At 54.7% G+C, this 22,215-nt stretch overlaps 4 protein-coding genes across 4 annotated transcripts; all 4 read left to right on the top strand.

Moving 5' to 3' along the window:
- Nucleotides 1-6,818: 6,818 nt before the first annotated feature.
- ColSpa_02925 (putative pectate lyase A) lies at nt 6,819-7,853 on the top strand (the record flags this gene model as incomplete). The annotated part of the gene is made up of 3 exons (XM_049269137.1): nt 6,819-7,363; nt 7,421-7,725; nt 7,783-7,853. The coding sequence occupies 3 exons, from the start codon at nt 6,819-6,821 to the stop codon at nt 7,851-7,853; spliced, it is 921 nt and encodes a 306-aa protein (XP_049125094.1).
- Nucleotides 7,854-10,251: 2,398 nt separating this feature from the next.
- ColSpa_02926 (uncharacterized protein) lies at nt 10,252-10,949 on the top strand (the record flags this gene model as incomplete). The annotated part of the gene is made up of 3 exons (XM_049269138.1): nt 10,252-10,466; nt 10,581-10,794; nt 10,845-10,949. The coding sequence occupies 3 exons, from the start codon at nt 10,252-10,254 to the stop codon at nt 10,947-10,949; spliced, it is 534 nt and encodes a 177-aa protein (XP_049125095.1).
- A 3,144-nt stretch (nt 10,950-14,093) lies between these two features.
- Nucleotides 14,094-16,369, top strand: ColSpa_02927 (putative urea active transporter 1; the record flags this gene model as incomplete). The annotated part of the gene is made up of 5 exons (XM_049269139.1): nt 14,094-14,171; nt 14,228-14,637; nt 14,699-14,991; nt 15,046-15,997; nt 16,054-16,369. 5 exons carry the CDS (start codon nt 14,094-14,096, stop codon nt 16,367-16,369), a joined length of 2,049 nt encoding a protein of 682 aa, XP_049125096.1.
- Nucleotides 16,370-16,994: 625 nt separating this feature from the next.
- Nucleotides 16,995-18,658, top strand: ColSpa_02928 (carboxypeptidase Y ARB_05721; the record flags this gene model as incomplete). Its single annotated transcript, XM_049269140.1, has 3 exons — nt 16,995-17,223; nt 17,288-17,371; nt 17,427-18,658. 3 exons carry the CDS (start codon nt 16,995-16,997, stop codon nt 18,656-18,658), a joined length of 1,545 nt encoding a protein of 514 aa, XP_049125097.1.
- Between the last annotated feature and the right edge of the window lie 3,557 nt (nt 18,659-22,215).

The following is a 22,215-nucleotide window of genomic DNA, read 5'->3' on the forward strand; positions in this document are numbered from 1 at the left end:
AAGAGGGGGTCCATCGAGGCAGAAAACCATCCTAGGTGGGTAGGACATGTCATGTGTCAACATGTAGGCTGGTGGCGCATCTTCTTGCACGACCACGGCCTGGCATGATCACACTAGCTGAACTGTCATGTTGGCGTCACAGGTAGAAGAGGTACAACAGAAGGCGCTACAGTTTCTAGAAACGCTTTCCAAGGCAGGGCAGGGTATGAGATGGAAAGACGAGAGAAACGGCAGTCCAGGGGGTGTCTTCAAGTATCCTCAAGGTCTGTGAGCTTCGCAAAGTCAAGTTTCGGATCAGTAGGCTACCCGATGGGGATCTCGTACAGTCAAGCGGCGGTTTCATCGATGCGTCCTTGAATCGAAGTTGCGAAACCGGGATGGCTGAGCTACTCGTCTTGAATATACTTACCTATGTCCTTGATGATATTGGACATAATCACTTGGCAGCCGTGCAAGCAGGTGCATCTTTTGGAGGTTTTTGAAATACATTCCTCATCTGCTTACGTTGGTACTCTATAAGTTGTGGATGAGTACGAGCCTCGGACAATGAGGTTCAGGCGGTCAAGCTACGTCACAGCATTCCGTGATGGATCGGTCATGTCATGGATCACTCCTGTCCGTACGGTTGTGATTTTGATGCCCGTCGTCGATGCAATGAACACCCTGGAACAAGTTGTTGTCTCTTGTCTCGGACAGCAAATTTCATGGTGCGGTTAATCAAATGGGTCCAGATCCTGCGGCGCCTGTCGCCTTTACTTTGGCCCCTGCCATCTAACAAGGTCATGTTAGCATGACAAGAAACCAAACTCCTGGGACGTTGTCGCCGTTGTGGACATTTAAAAGGAACAATGTGATCGAGCCTGATGCTGTTGTGAAACCTCCGTTGGCTTGACGTCAGGGTTGTTGCTTCTGAGGGAAATGGGAATAGAGGGGTTCCGCTAGGCCAGGCGCTAAAGGGCGTCAGTGTAGTGCAACTCTACGTCCATGGCGCTGGATGCCGAGGCCGCGCAAAATGGCCGCAGCAATCGTCAAACGACATGTTTTGGAAACATCATGTTGTTTGGGCGTCCTGATGCGTGTGAGCCAACCACATGCCCACCGAAGCATGGAACCCGTACAGAAGGCTTGAGGTTCTCCGTATGTGGCTCTGTAACCGCGAGCGCTGTTCACCGCCGATGACGGGGGTTTGAACATGCGTGTCGTTGCTTGTCCGGATTTGCCTCGGAGAATTTCGTAGACCCAACAGATTCTGAAGTTTATACCAGTGGGTTGCAAATCTCGCATGCGGCGGTGCTGGTGTTTCGCCGGGCCGAGAGATGAGTCGACAGCGACAGCCTAGTCGCAAGTTGGAGTTGGGAACTCCAGCAGCGACCGGGTCAACCGAACCAGAGTCCAGGATGGACATGCCGTCTTCCCCGGAGGTCGGGCGTCTGAACTCTGAGATGATGTGCCGTGTGGCCCGCGGTTCGTCGGCAATCAGAAAAGAGGGACACGGGGCAGAAAAGGCCTCAGCGGAACGTCGTTGGCAAGATTAAGGATGTTCAGGGCCCCTGGATGTAAACAAAAGCTCATTTCGCAGTTGATGAAAGCTCCCGCTGCCCCCAATCACACCCTGTTTTCGCTCTCTTGGTGACCAGGGGCCCCCCTGACTGTGATTAATGCATATAGCGGGGTGGAAACGCCCCATTGCTTCGCACTCGTATGCATTCAAGATCCGGGAAAATCAAGGACTCTTCCTCGACGCCGTTAACGCATCCCAAGTTATGGCCGGCTGGGATAGCGATGTCGGAAGACCTGCTCTAGCACCGCAATAAGTTTCACCATATGGGTGGCAAGTTAAGCTAGCAGCAGCTTGTGGCATAAGAGTTAATATCGAGCCGTGTCAAACAATGCCGCGTGGGCGAAGGTAAGATGACATCTGGTCTGGGATGAGATGAGACGAAAACTGTCTGTCACAGGTGCTGAGTGTCATTTGCGACAGGCAAAATCGCATTCAACTGCCTCTGAGGGATGCTTCTGTGCATTTCTTACTCGCAGGGGGATCATCCCGAACGATCGTCCTCAGAAGCACTCTGTAGTTCCAATCGGACGGTTCCAGATGCGTTCCGCTACGCAGACAAACAATTTCTCCTTTGCAACGTTCTCCTCTTAAATGCCACTACTGTCACATTTATTGGCAGATAGTTGGGCATCGAAACCTGACAACCCGCAAGCAGATGATAGTGGATCCCGTACGATTTATTGGACTGAATCAAGAATCGAGTCGGTGTCTGTGGTTCTAACATTGGCTATCTACTGCTTTGCTCAACCGAGGAGCGGTCCGCTAGGTGGCTAAGTCTGTTCGATCAATGGTGTAATCCGCCGCGATAGCTTCCTGTCACAATTGTCATCTCGATTACTGCTGCTGATTACGGCTTTAGGTCAGAGAACAAAGCGGCAGATTGAGTTTCGGGAGGAAGATGGCTCGGGCTTTGGAGGATGCAAGCTGCTTTTTGCGCGGATATAGAATCTACCTAGCAGTACGATTTGGCTCGAGAACTTAGGCATTGGCCGCTTTGTTGCTGCCATGATCCATTCCCCTCCGTGGGTCAAGTACCGGCTTGCGAAGTTCAGGCTGTCTCGTCTCCGCCCATAGGACATGATCTATTTGTCCGCAACCATGCCTTGGCGCGGACCGAACGAGCACCACCGGGACTAAGTGGAACGGTGATGGCGTTAATCTCCCGCTGCAGCACAGGCTTCCATCGCAATTGCCCGGAGAGCGAGTAGGTGGCTAACCAACAGCACGGATGGTGTCGAGCTGCCTACATGATGGCTTGTCTAAACGTGCATATCAACAATGTGCCGGCAGCCTGCAGCTGTGTTCCGGAGGGGTTTCTGCTGCCGCCGCACTCACGATGCAAGGTCGTTTCTCTCTTTCCTGGAAGCTAACCGAACGGGTTGATCGATGCCGTTTGGTATCCGCTTCGGCCTTCATCAGTCATGCCTAATGCCCACAGTTGATAAGGCGGGTGGCTCCTGTTCCTGGGATCTACGCGTCTGTACCCCAGAAAGCAGCATGATGTTGGGAAACCGGAAAATTTTGCAGCTTCATCTCGCTCATCTCGAGCCCCGCGCAAGGAAGTCAGGTTTCCTCGGAGACCCTTCGTCATCGGCAATCAAAGGCCCAGAAGGGTGTCGTATACACTACGATGAGGAGCTGATTAACCCTGGGCTGACAGTAAAGCGACGGGTGAAAAGGTGGAGTTTTAACCAACGACAACTCCACGACCGTAATGAGGTCATTTGGCGAGACAGCGGAGAAGGAACGGCCAAAGTACACTACTGCAGTGATAAGGTTTATGAAAATCCATCATGGACCAGGGATGGCTGACAGGAGTATCACACCGTATGATGTTGCGTTGCAGCGATCGACCGGACGAAAGCGCCATCGCCTGCGAGCATCCAATTTTAAACTGTGGGCGGCAGTGGCAGCAGTCGGTGTATAGGTAGTCGGAGAGGACGCGGACGAGACGCTGGCAATCCAAATGTTCTTTGGCAGGGGCGGACTCAGAAAAGACGTGCACAGTCCAGGCCGACGCAAGACTGGATGAACGGGTCCCCACCGAAATTAAGGCCGTTTCAGAAGAGTGGGCTGTCCCCGGGCCAAGTGGCTGTTTAATGGGGACACCTAGCAACCCTTGCAGCAATCAGGGCAGGAACGTCCTCTTTGCTGCAAGGTACCGGCTCCCTTAGCCGTTGCCATTGGACCACTCATCAGAAGGGGATCCGACGCTGCCGCATGGAGATTGGTCGAACATACCGGAAAAAACAGGTGTGGGACGTGGGCGGAGGGGCGTGTATCGAGGGAGACGAGGCGCCGGGACCGACGAGGGGCGATGAGGGAACAAGGGGCGGGGCAAGCTGCGCTAGTTGATATTGGCACGAAGAAAAGGCGTCTTGGAAGTCTGCAAGCCCCTATTCTTCCCCCCTTCGTCAGTGACATTTCTTCGCCTCTAACAGAGTTTGCATTCAGAAGGCACTTCTAGCTGTTAGTGCTCTGGCGCCTTGCGGTTAGCCAAGATTGCCGCGCTGCTTTCTGAGGGATTTCGCGACTCAAGGAGAGGGCCGTCCACGTTCAGGAGACGCTATCGATGCCGGAGCTGATGGAAGATCAGACGTCGCTTGTACCTTCGCTCTGAAGTTCCGACGGACGGAAAGCCAGTGTCTAGGGACAGTCCAGTTGACCCTCAGGTCTCAGCCGACGTTTGACCCAGCTCCTGGATGCTTCTGCACACAGCTTGACCTGGGGAAAGAGGCCTGATGTCGTGGTGTTGAAGTGGTGGGGCCGTGGTGGTTGTGAAGGACGAACAGTATGGATGAATGATTGCCGAAACCACAAGGGTCCGATGTCGAGATATTGTGCAATGGTAACCCTCATCCGAGAGTGCTTTATCACCTTATGGAGCAATCTAGAATGTCAAATCGGCGCCCCAGATCGGGAAGCTGACCCAGTAATGGACAGTATCTGGGCGTCGCACGGCAGAGAGGATGAGATGCGAGCCAAGATGCGAGGATCTGCTTTATGCGTAGTGGGCAGAAAGTGAAGTGACGCGACATGGCACACAATGAGCTCAGCTGCACATTGGGCTGATGAGCTGAGAGATGGGGCGAAGGTGAGGCGTAGCAAATATGTTATTTTTGATGTTGACGTTGATGCCGAAGCGGAAATATCATCCGAACACCAATTTTGAGTTGTTTCCCAGTCACCACGCCAGCACTAAATGAATCATGTCACGCCTGCCGCGTCATGGGACGGCATTATAACTCCTCGCCCTCGTGCCTTCCCGCTACAGGTGAACATGCTAACTAACATTACTATGAATGGTAATGGCTCCAACATGAGAAAGGACCGTTTGCATAAGCCATATTTTCGGGGTGCTCCTTCCCTTCCATCCCGCGCCTACGCTAGTGATACAGCCACCCCCGGCATGACCTTGATCCAATGTCCACCCTACACACCTTCCACTTACACCTACATTATTACCATAGTACACAAATTGCGTGTGCGGTCAGGCTGGCCGCTCCTTCCCTCAGTCAGATCGACCTTCGTTGCGAACCCCCAGACAAACCAAACAACGGCCCAATTTCTTTTTTGGTCCTGCGCAGCTTGCTTGTCTCGCCTCCAGATCGTTGGCCCTTCATCACTGTTGCCTCCACTTCCTCTCCACGACCCCACGACCCTCGTCGCTTTCCCCCCTCTTGTGCTGTCGCATTTACCATCGACACAGCCGGTGTGTTCTCCAGGGTTCACACTGCACTCCCGGCGTCCTGTCCATCCATCTTTCGTTCGAGTTTCCTCGCAAATCTCACACCTCTCCACACACCCAACGCACCCCACCCCTCTACATCGAAAACCTCCACAATCCACAATCCACAGTCCACATCCACATCCACACCCCGCCGGTTTAGTCGTCTTTCACCACCGGAACAGAGCAGAGCAGAAGCAACAGAAGCAACCCAGCGCTATCCACGGTCCGTCGCACACACACGCACCAACACAAACACCACGGCTCACATTCACTTATCGCCTAGACGCTGCCACCCTGGCTGCCCTAGATTTTCCACCCTTGTCGACGCTAGGCTTGGACTGGGCTCACTCTCAGACTCTCGCCCAGTCCCTCAATCCCAGTCGCGCGGGTTCCATTGCCCCGTCCGTTCCCTTTTAGTAGCCCGTCGTCGCCATCCAGAACATCTTGTCTCTCCTTCTCGCTTCACCACTCCCAGGAGACCAGTTCTTTCGACCCCCTCACCCCCTACCCTTCTCCGCCTCGGCCTCGGTCGCCTTCGTGTCGTGTTTGACACCGTCCATTCTTTTAAAACCAATTACATCGCCTCCGGGTCGAGACCTCGAATCCCCTCTTTTCCTGCACCCTCAACCTTCCAGGATAGAAGGATAGGCTACCGACATTCCTTTCGGAACCGCGACTCATCTCCACGTTCTCTACCCAACAAGCACCAGCTTCTTGTCACTCCTTCGTAACTGTTCTCACGAGAGTTCTTTTTTTCGGCTTCACCACCCCAAAAAAGAATTTACGACTCCTTCGTCCGACCTTCATCCAACTTCAACAGCGGCAACGTTGTTCAACCACACTCTTTACACATCACCACAAGGTCCTAGACGGAACCGTATCAGCAGTGCTGCACCATCACACAGCTGGCTCTGAGAACCACCTCACGGGATCATATTTGCCTCCGCCAAACCACTCTCAAATATTTCCCATCGTAACCAACCTCTTCGTCCGGACCGGATCCCTGACTTTCAGATTCCGCAAATCCTTCAAGACATCCATCAACAGCATCACAAGGTGAGTGGCGCCGTGAGAGACATCTTTCTACCCCACTTTTCCCGCCATGTCCTCATTCCTATCGCGTGAATGGCATTGTTTGCGACACCACCTACAAGACAAGCGCATTCCAGCACGACTCGTACCGTCCCTTCAACAACGGCCTTTGTTCATTGTCTCTCCCCCGTCGTGTTGTTTGACTCACGCGGTTGAACAATGAGCTCAGTGGAGCTTCGAGTAGTGTCAACTGGGCACGTTCCTGAGTCGGGCAAGTCCGAACAACTCCCGCTCCCTCACGAAGGACCTATATCTGGATTGTGTCCCTCGTCTTTTGGCCGAGAGGTCATCTCATCTTGCCTGCTACATCACACTCTTTTCTCATCAGTCGCCAGTCGAATATTCCTTTTTTCGTACACAACCATCTTCGCGGGCGAAGCTAACTGACTTTCAGACCTTCATTCTCATTGATACCGACTTTGTACACCCTTCAAAATGAAGTCTTCCATCGTCCTTGCCGCCACTGGCGCCGTCATGGCCATGGGTGCTGCCATCGACCCCCGTGCCTTGGAGACTGTCCTGGATATCACCTACGTGACCGTCACCGTCACTGAGGGTGTTCCCATCGAGGAGCCTACTCCCACCCCTACTCCCTCCACCCCTGCCGTCTTCTACGAGGCCCCCAGCTCCGTCCCCAAGGTGGAGGAGACGCCTGCGCCCGCGCCCGCACCCGTTTTCGAGACCATCATTACCAAGCCGAGCTCCAGCACTCCTGAGCCCACCCCGACCCCGACGCCCACTCCCACGCCTGAGCCGGTTGTCGCGCCTGTCGTTTCTTACGCTGCTCCCGCGTCTAGCGTTGTCGAGACCACCCAGGCTGCCCCTAGCACCGCTCCTGCCGCCAGCGACCTCCAGAGCACCTGCATTGACTCCCACAACTACCACCGATCCAACCACTCTGCCCCCGCTCTGACCTGGGATAGCGCCCTCGCCAGCTACGCCCTCATCACCGCCCAGACCTGTGTCTTTGAGCATGACATGTAAGTTTTAACACCAGCATCAACTGCACCATCAACCAGATACTGATATTCGACTAGGACCACTGGTGGTGGCGGCTACGGCCAGAACCTGGCCATGTGGGGTGCCACTGGCTCTGAAAGTCTCGGCGAGGCCAAGGCTGCCCAGCGTGCCATCACTGAGCAGTGGTACAACGGCGAGCTCAACCTCTACCCCGGCTACGGCCAGGCCAGCCCTGACATGACCAACTTCCTCCAGTGGGGCCACTTCTCCCAGTTGGTCTGGGTTGATACCACCACTGTTGGCTGCGGCGTTCACTACTGCGCTGCCGGCACCCTCAGCTCCATTGGCAGCTGGTTCACCGTCTGCAACTACAAGTCCCAAGGTAAGTCGAGTCTTCGTATTCTGGCTACATCCCCACACACGCGCTAACGCGACCCAGGCAACGTCATTGGCAGCTTCGACAAGAACGTCCTACCTCCTGGCAACGCCGCCACGATCAACGTTGCTTGAGTGGCGCAGCAAGCTGTGGAGCGTCCTTGACTTGTTCAAGCAATTGCATTTGCATACTTCGTCCTGCCCGCTGGAGGCGTTTTGGGTTTCAGTTTGCGACACGGCCACTGGGTACGAGATGCGGATGAGCTCCATCGCACTAGCGAGGCATTTCTTCACTTCTACCGCTGTACTTTATCAGGGGATCGCTTGACTTTACCGATCTCCTTGTCCCGACTCCGGGACCCTTTGAATCATGCGCATAGGTCGCTCATGAATGGCATGGGTACATTTCTCTTCGTACGAATTTCCATACGGCACTTGCGTGATGGATAGGCACGACCCGCACCTTCCTGCGCCAGCCGAGAACATGATTCAAGGAAACTGGACATTGATGATGATGCACTTATGGATCTGGCGTGGAATGACAAAACTTTTGGGGAAAGGGAAGCAACCCACAATGGAACATTGTCTTTATTTCTTTCCCTCTTCGATTCTTGACCCAGTTGCTGTGGCGATCTTCTCGAGCCTTCACTCGAGGACTCGAGGTGCGGTCTGCCAGACCATCGAGGTACACTGTTCGTGTCTTTTAGCTCTTTGTACCTACGGTTTTCTTCGACTTGATTTTCGGGTTAGGGAGGCTGCTGAACGGGAATCGATTTCATGGTTTTGTAAATGCTTCTCGGACGTTTTGGTCGCGGCGGTGATGTTGAAGTCGAAGCTGGTCTTTGACGATGCCTTCTGTTTGTGTGTTTGCTGTCTTTTCCCTTGATGTGCCGTAACCCTTCGGTATTGAATAGGATGACTGCACCCTGCTACCGGCTTCGTTTCGTCAGCTTCCTATGATGTATGATGCGTCGTGTATCGAAAGTGTCGTTGTGTTGGCTGTTGCATGGCGTTTAGACTCGAAACGACAAATCGTGTGCCGCCATCGGGTGTGAAGGATACTATCATGACGGTAAGAGGAGTGTCAAATCAACAAAGAAGAGCGCTTGGCGGGTGTCGGACTGGTAAAAGCTGATCTCCGAAGAGAAGAGCCTTCGATCTGGGGGACATGGCACAGGCCTCAGTTATACCTGAGAGGAGTCGGAGGTTCTCTATTTCAATGGGATGCTTCTCCTATGCGCACCGCCGCTCAATGGCACGTGTGTTTTGTGGTCCATTGCATTGTGAAACGTGTACTGCGGCTCATGGCTGTGTAGTATGGTTCGGACGATTGGAGTGGGGTACCAAGGGTCGGAGGACGTCGTGATTGCCATTAAGCCTGCGGCTTGGTGCTATTGACACAGGTGGGCTTGAAAAAGGAGGGCATAAACATCGGACGAAGACAGGGGGCTCAGGGGACGTTGGCAGGTTTTGTGGGTTTTGGGAGGCTTCGGGGGTCGTTGTCTGACCGTACTAGAGGATAGGGACAAAGTTCTGCATTGCGTGGTGTTGAACATGCTCTTATATCAAGTGCGGTGGATGCTGGCGTTCTGGAAGTTGTTTTCCGACCCATTAGATGCCGCTCTTTTGTCGTGATGTTTGGCAAGGAGAGAAGTGCACCAAAGGTTGCGGATGTGTGTATGATTAGCACCAGAATAACTCCCGTTGTGATCTTGACCGCCGCGTCCCTTTTTGTCCGAGACCTTATACTCTGGAGCTTGGCTTGGCCGGCTGCTCTGTTTTCACTGCTGGGTTTGATACCATGCTTGAGTTTCCGGGTGAAGGATGTGAAGTTGAGGAAGGCTGCCAAATTCCACTGTTGCGTGGCGCATTTGTAGACTATCAGAACCAACGAGAGTCCTCAAATCCACCATGGTCGAGAGCTGTTTTGCTGACGTTGAATAGCTCGGTCTCAGAGTAGGCTCCCGTAGGCCGTATGCCGCGGGTTTCACGAATTTCAATACTTACCTCAATCGCCATTTGTCAGCCGAAGGAAGCTGCAAGCCCCAGCCCCACAAGTCAGTTGAGAGAAAGCGGCAGATGCAGCCATACGGAAGCGCGCGAACATGTGGCACGGAGGAATTAAGGGCGAACGGATTCCCTCCGGTTGGACTATGAGTATCAATCCGGATGTGGCGTTGTGAATCTGGCGGCGCGCGGCGGGGAGCGGGGTGATAATCTCACCGATGCGACGTACGGGCCATGCCGTGTGGCTCTCGAGCGGCGGAAAGCCGCCCCGCGTCAGCGGGTGTTGAAAGGTGCTGGTGAGGATTCGTATTATGGGAAAACAGTATGTCGCCGAAAAAATGGCTTGATAGCTCCTTGTCGATGCTGTTCTACGTTATATTGACGGGGCATTGCTTCGAGTGCTGCCAAATGAATAGAGGCTGGCTCGTGTGGGTCTTCTCTCTCTTTCTGTCTCTCCGTTCTGAAAGCATCTCTTGATCTCCTGCTTTAAAGAGAAACCTGGATACACTTGAGTAATCAGATCAATATGACAGAGACGAAAGACCAGCAGCGAGTTCCCTTGGGGCACATCTACGGCTTCTGGAGGCTCGCAGGGTCACTACCAGGAGACTCGAACTGGCACACGGCGTGGAACTGCGAGCCGCAGATGGAGGCGAACCGTCTTCTGGGGAGGAACACTGCGAGGCAGCATGGAGGATGGGATCGCGAGAGTGAGGAAGTGGGTGACGAACAAGAAGCGATGTAAGTATGCCTCGGATACGCAAGTCATCAACTCTTCCTACGATCCGAACGATAGTGTCTCGACCGAGAACAGTCACCTTCATATAGGGCCTCCCTACTAACCTCACTTCGCAGAAGTCCAAGGATCCGTGCAGAGACGGGTACCTCGAACCATTTCCCCTATCCGGCCATGTCCCTTCCGACGCTTATTCTCGAGTTCGGTTTCCGTATAGGGGTGCGATTCGCGCCGAAGATAACAGAGACCATGGTCCAAGGTGAAAAGACGGTCGAAGTGTCGAGGGAAGCCTGCGGTTCTTGGTCTGGGGCCCTGGGTTCGGGGATTGTCGTGGTGGGTGTACCTCTCATAGCAACGTAGACTATACACTGACAAGTGCGAAGTCAGGTGGCCACGACCTGAACAGGACGAACCTCGAGACACGGACGATTCATAAAATCACCACTGCGTTCAAGTTACAGACCAGTGAAGAAGAACCCGCCATGTAAGCGAAGGAACTCCTGGTTCTCGTCATTCACACAGCTGATCGTCCGTCTTGGACAGTCTTGAGATGGGAACTAGAGGAATTTTATGCGGCCCGCCGGACGTGCTTCACCAGACCGCTTATCGATCCGATGACGAAGCAAAGATCAATCCGAGGAGTATTACTACCGCATGTTTGTCAACTTGACGACGACGGACGAGCGGTATGTCGAGGAGGTAAGGGGTGTGCTATGGATGGGGACTGGGATGTGGGATCTAGAGGAGCTTGTCATAGAGTGAGTTGTTGACTTCGTTGAAAAAGTATTGTTGCTGACTATGCAGCAGTGTGTATCGCGTTTGTTGAACATGGGATGGATATATCTGGTGGATGGCCGAGGGGTTGGTGAAACGAACTCGTACAGACAAGAAGGCGCGAGACGCCAACTCATCCAAAGGCCCATGTACGGCCTCCGAAGTTCGCGTCAAACAACCCTACTAGAGGTGACCGCTCCTTATGACCCCGATTGCTTTTCATCGGTAGTCATTGCGATACCGGAAAAGCATAATATAGGGCTTCGCGAGCCGCCGCGTTACATGGTCTTGGTACCAATCCTTGGATCCAGAGGGCGAAGAGTGCCATGCCATGCTGGCCGCCGGCGACAGTAAGATTCTGCCCCAGATCCACTTGCCCCGACTTGAGGCAGGGTCCGCATACAGTGTGCTTTCAACAGAGTCCGATGCTATTACTCGCTACCGTGAGAGCGCCCGTCGGATCGAGATAGCGCCGGATCTTGACTGCTAGGCCAGATGGGCTGGACCCGAAGGCCTGGCCGCGGCCACATGGGCGACTTGCCGACATGGGAGCTCATGCAATCTGACCATGCCGGCGGCTCGTACAGCTGCGCGACACGCCGAAGCCCCGGATCGTATGTCTGACTTGAGCGTGGGGTGACCCATGCATGGGTGGTTTGTCCCAGTCGCGTGACTGCTCCGCGAGTTAGTTATGATGCTTCTGCTTCGTAGAATGCTATTTTATTCAATGACTTACACCAGATAAATCCAAGATGCCAGATGGTGGATGTGTTGCCATGTCTCACTGCGACAAACTCCATATCTATCAGCTCGTCAAGCCACCGCCGCGCCAGACAGCGCTGGCATGAAAGCCCTGTGCTTGGCGTGGAGGGCATGGAACACAGCTATTAGTTAGAGATAAGAAGGAGGCCCGAGATCTGGAAAGGCAGATGCGAGAGCCATTTCTCTCATCTTGAGACGTAAAACGTCGAAATATTTTCCCTTCAGGGACTTGGATGAGGGCGGGAGCAGTAAGGTGTGACCCCACGTTGTGGGATGTAAGGATACCGTGCTGGCAGACAGACGTTTAGGGGCCAAGGAAAGAAAAGCTCCACGGCGGGTCAGCGTTCGTCTTGGTTTGTCTTGGAAAAGGCTTTGCAAAAGCTTGACGTATCATTGCCGAAGTCGCTAAAGATTCTCTTCGACGGCGTGGTGGCTCGATGCCACACGCGCGCCAGAGAGAAGATCAGAGTTATGGGTCTTGAATATGCCATTATCATACAACACATTGACATTTGCACATAGTCCAGTCTGTTACCACAACTCGCTGTCATCGTCTTTGACCGGATAGCCAGACAGTTCTGTCACCTCGAGATGAGAACAGAACAAAAAAGTGAAAAGACGAAATCCCTGACACATGCTAAGCTCCTGCGGAGATCTCAATCGGCAATGGCCCGTGCGCGGACCGGGATCGAGGCCCCCGTATCTCCACGCCATCCACACGCATCGCGTTTCCTTATCTTTGTCCCCTGTCGACCTCTGGCTGATAAACACGCACGATTTGCAACATCAACTTAAACTCTGATGTCAAACAGCGACCCGACCTGCCGCTCGAACTAGCGCAAGATACCAGAGGCGACTGGACCGTCACTCCTTATCGTTTCTTGGCCGCCGGCCGTCTCCACCTCAGGTGCCATACCCAACCATCTCTCACTTCTGGACTATGGTCTCAGGAAGTCATCCATCACAAGCTTTACCCGTTCTTTGGGGATCCATCTGTCGAGGCCCAAGGACGGGTTGTACACTACTGCATTCCGTCTACGAGCCCAATCAGACTAGTTGTCGTGTCTTAGATCGAGCCTAGGGCTGGCCTGACCTACTGCTGGCCGTCTAAAGGAGGAGAACCATCCACGCACGCTTGCAGAATCCGAACTGGTCAATCAGCCTTCTGTTTCGCGCTCAAGCCGAGTCAGCAAGGACGTTCCATTATCATCTAGGTTTTCCGCCTCAACAGTGGTCGATGATTGGGCAATGGGCCTGGATGTCACCCCAAAGTGACAGATCTTTTCGTCTCCGTCCAGCTCTTCACACTCTCCTGAATGTCCCAAGATGTTGAGAAGTCTTCAGCAATCGAGTCCTCAGTAAAGGAAGCCATAAAACCACGGCGGCGAACTGCAGCTATTCAACCGCTACTAGCATCCTCGTAGTGAGGTCTCCATCAAAGATACGTCCCACCGTATCAAGGTCCCCTTGACGCTACCCTGAATAAGCATTCCTCTGGGACCCGGGAGGCTGCAGATCCCCTAACGTCTGTCAGATATGGCTCAATGCCATTGGCCCGGGACTTGCACACGGCAGCAACCCGCAACGCCATTTCTATGACTGATTGAATTTCGGCCTTATCTCTGTCCTGCACGCCGCATGCTTTGGGTGGCTGACTCTGCATGCCATTCTGTCTTTCACAAACTTCATCTCAAGTCTCGGGTTTGCGGTACAATGGCAGAGTACTCAATACAACCATGCATGCCGTCGCCCCCCTAGCACCAGCACCCCAGCCACCTTTGCGCCGTGGCACACATCCAAGTGGTTCAGCAGCGGTATCTCCAGGTTTGAGTGGGGGCGGAAGCGTGCCTTTGTATCAACTGGCACATGGGACAGGGCATTCCGGCCAGTTTAGCTCCGATAGCCGTAGGAGAGCAACTCCGTGCTCGACGCTGCCGCCGGCCAGCTATCTACCTGTCTGGGGAACGATGTGCATACATATATATGTCCATGAGCCCAGGCCCGACATGCTGGGATCTTCAAGTCAGGACAGCAGCCGTTTACCTCCGCCATCATACACAGAACCATAGTCTGATTCTCCGACAAATTGGCCCGAGATGGTAACCGCAGCTCTCAACCAGGGCGTCGGCTACGGCATTGTCCTCGGGTTGGGCTTTCTGTTCGCCATTGGCATGGTAGGCCGACCTTAATGCGTTCACTATTGATGCGTCCATGTGTTGATTCGGTGCAGATTGCCACGACCTATGTCCTCAAACGATACAACAGGGAGCTGCAGACTTCTGAGAACTTCACCACAGCAGGCAGAACAGTCAAATCCGGCCTCGTCGGGTCAGCCGTCGTCTCGTCCTGGACGTGGGCCGCCACCCTCCTCCAGTCCTCCGGTGTCTGCTATCGATATGGCGTCTCCGGTCCGTTCTGGTACGCCTCGGGCGCGACTGTCCAGATCCTCCTCTTCGCCACACTCGCCATTGAGCTCAAGCGTAGGGCGCCCAATGCCCACACCTTTCTCGAGGTTATCAAGGCGAGATACGGCACGGCTACGCATCTTGTGTTCATCGTGTTCGGCCTGATGACCAACATTCTGGTTACCCTGATGCTGATCGTGGGAGGTGCGGCGACCGTTAATGCGCTCACTGGCATGTAAGTCACGACAGACCAGACCAGGTTGTGGACAATGTGGAACTGACCTGGATATGTACAGGAACACCGTCGCTGCCATCTACCTCCTGCCCGTTGGTGTCGTCGCCTACACGCTCGTCGGAGGCTTGAAGGCGACCTTCCTCACTGATTGGGTTCACACCTTCATTCTGCTGATCATTATCATCATCTTTTCCTTGACGGCGTATGGCCAATCCGATGTGCTCGGCAGTCCCTCCAAGGTCTACGACCTCCTCGTCGAAGCCGCCCTTAGACACCCCGTGTCAGGCAATGCCGAGGGATCCTACCTGACAATGAAGTCGCAGGGTGGCGTCGAGTTCTTCGTCATCAATATTGGTGAGTACTGTCGAGCCGCTACCTCTGCAGCGATTGCGGTTCTAACATGAACAGTGGGCAACTTTGGTACCGTCTTCCTGGACAACGGATACTACAACAAGGCGATCGCCGCGTCGCCCGTCCACGCCCTTCCCGGCTACATCCTCGGTGGCCTCTCGTGGTTCGCCATCCCCTGGCTGACGGCCACGACCATGGGTCTCTCCGCCCTGGCCCTTGAGAACAGCCCACGCTTCCCGACCTTCCCCGACCGCATGACGGAAGCCGAGGTCTCCGCCGGTCTGGCTCTCCCCTACGCTGCGGTCGCCCTCCTCGGAAAGGGCGGCGCTGCCGCGACGCTGTTGATGATTTTCATGGCCGTCACCTCCGCCTCCTCCGCCGAGCTCATCGCCGTGTCCTCAATCTTCACCTACGATGTCTACCGCACCTACTTCAAGCCCGACGCCAGCGGCAAGCGCTTGATCTACATGTCGCACGTGGTCGTTGTTGTGTACGCCGTCGTCATCAGCTCCGTCTCCGTAGGCCTCTTCTACAATGGCATTTCCATGGGCTACCTTTACCTGCTGATGGGCGTCCTCATCTCCGCCGCCGTGCTCCCCGCCACCCTGACCCTCGTCTGGAAGGGTCAGAACAAGTGGGCCGCGACGCTCTCTCCCATCTTTGGCACCATCTTCGCCATCATCGGCTGGCTCGTCACCGCCAAGAAGACGTGCGGTGTTCTGGACGTCACATGCACGGGCTCCAACAGCCCAATGCTGGCCGGCAACGTCATCGCCCTTCTCTCCCCCCTTGTGTTGATCCCAATCTTCACCTTGGCTTTTGGTCTCGATAAGTACGACTGGAAGTCGATGATGGCGATCCGCAGGGGCGACGATCACGAGCTGGCTAGTGCAGCGGGTCTGGACCTGGAGGAAATTCCCGGCCACCACGAGTCACAGGCAGAATTCGAGCGAGAGCAGGCGATGCTGTCCCGCGCCTTCAAGATCTCTGTCTCCATGACTGCGTTCATGTAAGTGCCATACCCTGATTGTCTTTTCGTTTAGAGGGATGTTAACAATGGACCAGGACCGTCGCGATGCTCATCCTGTGGCCGATGCCCATGTACGGCTCGGGCTACATCTTCAGCAAGCCCTTCTTCACCGGCTGGGTCGTAGTCGGCATCCTCTGGATCTTCTGCTCCTTCTTCGCCGTCGGCTTGTTCCCCATCTACGAGGGCCGCGCGACGCTCATCCACACCGTCAAGTCGATGGTTTCCGGCAAGAAGCCGACGCGCCACAACACCACCGTCACGCACGGCGAGGAAGAGGTTGCGGAGAAGACGAGCCCCGGCGCCGTCACACCCGAGAAGAAGGACGAGGGCAGGGAGACTGTCTCGTCTTGATTTGGCTTCAACATTGGAGCATACATAAATGGTTAAAAGAGAAAATATGCTGTTTGGAGTTGTGGTTGCACTATACCCTCGTTTACGTATCCAGTGTTCTTCAAGGAAATGATATCCAGGGGAAGGGGATCCAGAGATTTATTGAAAGTAGCAGGAAAAAGTAACATAAAGAGTAATACAGGTCATTTAAACTGGGCATCGACATGAAAACACACTCGACCTGCTGTGCCGTGTACCTCCTTCGACGCAGGTAGCGTAGCTTGCCTATGCAATCCCACTGCAAGATTTGAAGTCACGGCCTGCAAAGCTATTTATCCGACGAAGATAACGCACGCTTGCCAATGGATGTGAATAAGGATGCAAGGTGAGGGATGACGATGACAGTTACAGACTTGGTTGGTCTCGCAACGCCGAGACGGGGTTGGAGGCGACCCCACTTGGAATCCGGCCTTCCTGATCGGGACGCCGTGCCCCAACCTTCAAGGTTCCCACTACAAAACATCAGCTTGTCTCAACTTGAACCTCTTCTTCGCTCCATCGAAACCGCGGTCCCTTTAGCCGCTTCTCATCGATTGACCGTAAATCTCATCAATTGAGGCCTCAACTGTGTAGACGGTAAACAGACATGGTCCGGTTTACGTCCCTGGCGGTCTCCGGACTCGCTCTTTTCACGGGAATCGCATCCGCGGTCGCGACGCAGAAGGACGTCGAGTCGCCCGAGTTCACAACCTTCTCAGTCCCGGAGCACCCGCACCACGCAATTCGCATCAAGGAGCAGAGCGATGAGATTTGCAATGCAGGCTCAAGGCAGTGGACTGGCTGGCTGGACACCGGCGGGAAGCATCTTTTCTTTTGTAAGTGACTGCGTCACCCAGCAATCCCGGTACTACGTTAAGATTACTAAACCATCTTTGATAGGGTATTTCGAGAGTTTGAACGATCCGGAGAAGGACCCTCTCAGTCTCTGGATGACAGGCGGCCCAGGCGGCAGCGGCCTCGTCGGTACGTTGACCTTTTCGCTTTGAGTTGATTGAACGATCTCTTACCTGGAGACCAGGCCTCATGCTGGAATTGGGACCCTGCTTAATCAACGACAACGGCACGGGCACCGTTCACAACCCTTACGCTTGGAACAGCAACTCATCCATGATCTTTGTCGACCAGCCCGCCGGCACGGGGCTCTCATACTTTGACAAGGACGTCATCCCACCCGCGACGTCCTACACGGCCGCCGAGGACATGAACATCTTCCTCCGCATCTTCTACAAGGCCTTCCCGCACCTAGCCACTCTTCCCTTCCACATCGTTGGAGAGAGCTACGGCGGCCACTACATTCCCACCCTTGCTGCCGAAATTGTTCACTACAACACCGAGTCCCCGGCCCCCGACTTCAAGATCCCGCTGGCATCCGTGTTGATTGGTAACGGCTACGTCTCGCCCGCCGACACTACCTGGGGCTTCTACGAGACGCTTTGCACGACGAAGCCCGGCGTCCCGGAGCCTGTCTTCAACTCCAGCAGCTGCGCCAAGATCGCCGCTGCGCTGCCGAGGTGCATGTACCTCCAGGAGGCGTGCTACAAGTACCCGGACACCATCATCTGTGGGGCCGCGGGCAACTTCTGCTTTGAACACATTGACTGGCTCTACTACCAAGATGTCAAGACGGGCGGGCGGAACCCGTTCGACATCACACGGCCGTGCGAGACGGAGAACATCTGCTACGGCATCGGCGAGGGCATCGAGACGTACATCAACTCGGACCGGATCCGGGCCGCGCTCGAGGTCCCCGAGGAGGTCCCCAAGAACTTTAGCCTCATCTCCTTCGAAGTCAACCGCGCCTTCGAGCTCGCGGGAGACACATTCCTGAGCACCGAGGCGCAGGTCAAGTACATTCTCGAGTCGGGCGTCGACGTGCTCATCTACAACGGCGATTTGGACCTCGCATGCAACACGGCGGGCAACGTTCGGTGGACGAACAAGCTGTCGTGGGCCGGGCAGGTCGAGTTCAACGCCAAGGAGCTTGAGCCGTGGTTCGCGGTCAAGGGCGGGAAGAGCGTGCGCGCCGGCAAGTGGAAGCAGGTGACGAAGCCTGCGAGGGGAGGCAGGGAGACCAAGTTTGCCTTTGTGACGGTGGAGGCGTCGGGCCACATGGTGCCGCTGGACCAGCCCGAGGTCGGGTTGCAGATGGTGAGGAACTGGCTTTTTGGGGACTTTGGCAAGGCTGCCAAGGGCGGCGTGGAGGTCACGTTGGCTGGAAACGAGGAGCAGTTTGTGGCTTTGGAGTTGTGAGGAGGCGAGGCGTGATTTGTCGTACTTGATGACTGGAACCACCAGTGGAAGAGGTCGTGGCGAACAGTTATAGTATCCGCACTCTTCAACTTGCCTATTCAAGCAAAGAACAACTCGTATAGACTGGTATAGACCTGACGGGTCTTTTCCGCCAAGACTCACCAGATATCTAGGCCATAGGATAGCATCACATATCTTGAAGGGGCTAAACGCTACCAGCGATAGACCAAATGATCTATAGATAATGATCTAGTTCCGGCAGAAAGCTTGACAAAACCTGCGATGTCTGATGATGGTCTCATGTGCTATCGATCTTTATCGCCGGGTTGACATTGTGTAAACTATCACAGGAGGTGAAACTACGTGACTTTCATGAGTTAACGTTGAAATGCAGTCAACAACATGGCGTGCAGTCGAGTTCGCAACTTGCTGTGTTCCGGCGACCCTGAACACAGAAGCTTGACCCACCCGGTCTCGAGGCGGGTGCAACGCGGGCTGGAGCCCGACCCGGAGACCCGGATGTCACTGGGCACTCCCGCTCAAGCGGTCGCCGAACCCAGTGGCACCCGGTCTTTTGGTTGCATTTCTGGGGGTGATGGACAAGCCAATTAGAAACATATTTCGATACGCAAGCACCTCCTCGATTCATGATGTGGGGAGACTTGGATCCACTGCAAGCTCCAAGACCGGCTCTCGTGATGGTTGGTCGTGATAAGGCGGCATTAGATTGTGAGTGGGAATACGCTGCCGACAACACGAAACGGGCAGAGTAGGTCCATAGCAACTTTGATTGTTCTTCCCCTCCGCTGTCCGATTCTTCGACAAGGCTTGGAGAATACGAGTCGGACAATAGTTGTCCCTTGATGACGAAGTTCCCACTCTTTTGCTGCGTTCAAAACCAAGACGGCCGGATCCCAGAGATTTTCAAATACCGTGCTCCGGACGTTTATCACGACGGGCGCAACGTTGTGGCGCAGATCGAGATTCTTGCAGCATTTGGGACCGGACTGGCCAAAAGGGTTGCTGAGGGATTGCGAAGGAGCGGGATCCTGGTTGATTGAGCGTCACTAGAAACCAGCTTTTCGTCGTTCAACGTCCCGCTTCCCACGAGCCCAAGTTCCCCGTTGGTTCAGTCGTCTAAGAACCATACCGGCATCAGCATGACAATGCGTTTGCTAAGCATCCAATGAACTGGTTCCACATGATGGACAACGCGAAGCGTTCGAACGACCGGGACTCCCTCATCCTAGCATAACCACGTGTGTTTTACAAGAACGTAGCAAAAATCACTTGGGCAGTTGAACGAGCCGCGCTACAGGCTATATTCGAGCTTTGCGTTGGTACCCGAGTGCGGGATGAGACGGCGCTGCGTGTTGGATGGCCAGGGCTGAGCCGAAACTATCATTGCTTTTGAGATCCACCACCGTCACTGCGAGAACCGCGAGCGTAGCTTGTCGTTCGTCACTCTGTACGCTGGTCCGCCGGAGGATGTACTATGTATTGGCGCTTCAGCGCTTGGTTCTCAACCAATCGCTCCAAAGAGCTGATCAGTTCACACTTCACCGATCCCGTGTTGGATTGGACCTGTTTTCGAAATGGCCTGGGCCTACATGCCCCCATGTTCGACCTGCCGGCTCTTGTCAGCTGGAAAGATGACATCAAATGCTCTGGCAAAATGAACAATACCAATCCTCTTCCGCTTCGAGTTGGCAAGAAGTTCGTTTTCAAAAAAAAAAAAAGAGGGGGAAACTTGCTGCCTCGCGCTGGATAAGTGCCGCGAGATCCTTCCGGGATGGCCACGGCACATTACGGCGTCCGCTTCGACCAGGTACATAGCCAAACTGCGCCAATCCACCCAACACTTTGCTCAATTTAATTCTGGAGAGGCTAGACCGTGATCGTTTGCCCCTTCGACCCATCTGGTCTTGGCCTTTGGGAGTCGGTCCCATGCGCTCGGGGCCGCACGGGTGTCTGCCTACTCATCCCATCTTCACCCCGGACGGCCGGCCATCCGTGAATCTAGGGCCGCCGTCTGCCACGGCGGCAGCCGCGGCGACCACGCGACCGCGTCAACGTTGATCGGCACTAGCACACACCGGAACGTCGTGGTACCGAGCTGTGCGTTCAAGCCCTCGGCGATGCAATTACTGCAGCGGCATGGACAATGGTGGCACCTACTTGGTCGTCCTCCAACAACAGCTGCATGTCGACGAGCCACAATGAGCAGGAGACGGCATGTTTGTCGCTGAGCTGAATGATGGCCAAGGTGGACGAAAAGAGCGTCCGCGGCATCATCACAGTCACAGGCTGTCCCTACCCGCTGTCGACACGCCGCGCTCGGCGGCGACAGGCAGAGAATGGCAACTCCCTGAACGGCAACGACGTGCGCTTGGCGCCGTTTTCTTGTCAGTGCTGCGCAACGGCTCCGTCTTCCCACCACCGGCAGTGGGCACTTTACGCAGCAGCATGGGCCCCATGCAGGTCGCCGACCTCGGAACTCGCCGCGCCGGTTCCGTTGGAGTTGTTGGTTGATCGTAATAACGACAGCGAACGCCGATCTGTGACGGCGATGGGCCGGCCTATAAACCGTCAGAAGACGATGGGCATGGGCCCTTCAGATGACGAAACAGTAGGTTGGTGGGCAACACCTAGTCCGGTATGTGTAACTTGGCTTTCGCAAAATGAATTAGGATTTTTTTTTGTTTTTTATTACAGACAAAATGGCGTTTGGGGTATGGCGTCTTGTTTCTTGCTCGAGAGTATTCAATCTTTTGGGCTTCACGACGATTTCCGATATGCCATATTTGCGTCTTGCTCTGGCTAGCGACCAATCGAATCAGTGAGCGGACCATCTCGTTGCACTACGCCATGTTTGCGGTTCCCGAGCCGGATCGGTAACATCCATTGGAGTCGAACTGCTAGTAGTGCCGCTCACCCATGTCATTAGCGAATCCAGGCACCGACAAAACGCCGTCGACATGCGCCTTGCTGGGCTGTCGAGGAACGTGGCTGAGCCCACCACCAAAAGCTTCATTCTGGATCGTGTACCCAGCACCTCTCGCCGTGCCGGCCAGCCCCTCGATATGAGGTGCCTTGGACTTGCTCCGTCCGTGTCCGAGAAAACTTCAACGTCTCGATATTCGTAGCGACGACGCCGTCTCCAGACTGCAAGCCCACCATGAACACCACTACCATCATCATCATCATCTCGATGGCGGCCTAGAAAACAAAAATTGAACAACTCGTTGTTCCCGCGACAACCTATGACTGCCCTGCACCGTATACCAGAGACCAAAGAGTCCAGGATCCCCGGATCAGACTATAGCCCATACCCGTTCGCTATCCGCAAGCGCGAACCGCCAGATGCTCCAGGAGTCTATTGCTGTCCGCTTCGAATCCGCCCAACTGGGAAAAGGAAACGGCTAGATCCCTTCAATTTGCTAGCCACGCTAAACGGCTTGGAGCCAATTGGGTGTCCTGGACGGAAGAGCTAGCTGCTTCGCTTGGAATTGCTTGGGGGAGACGACCCCCGATCGCCTCACACTCTGATGGTCTCA

Source organism: Colletotrichum spaethianum, assembly GCF_022836535.1.
Source record: "Colletotrichum spaethianum MAFF 239500 DNA, contig05, whole genome shotgun sequence".
Taxonomy (NCBI): domain Eukaryota; kingdom Fungi; phylum Ascomycota; class Sordariomycetes; order Glomerellales; family Glomerellaceae; genus Colletotrichum; species Colletotrichum spaethianum.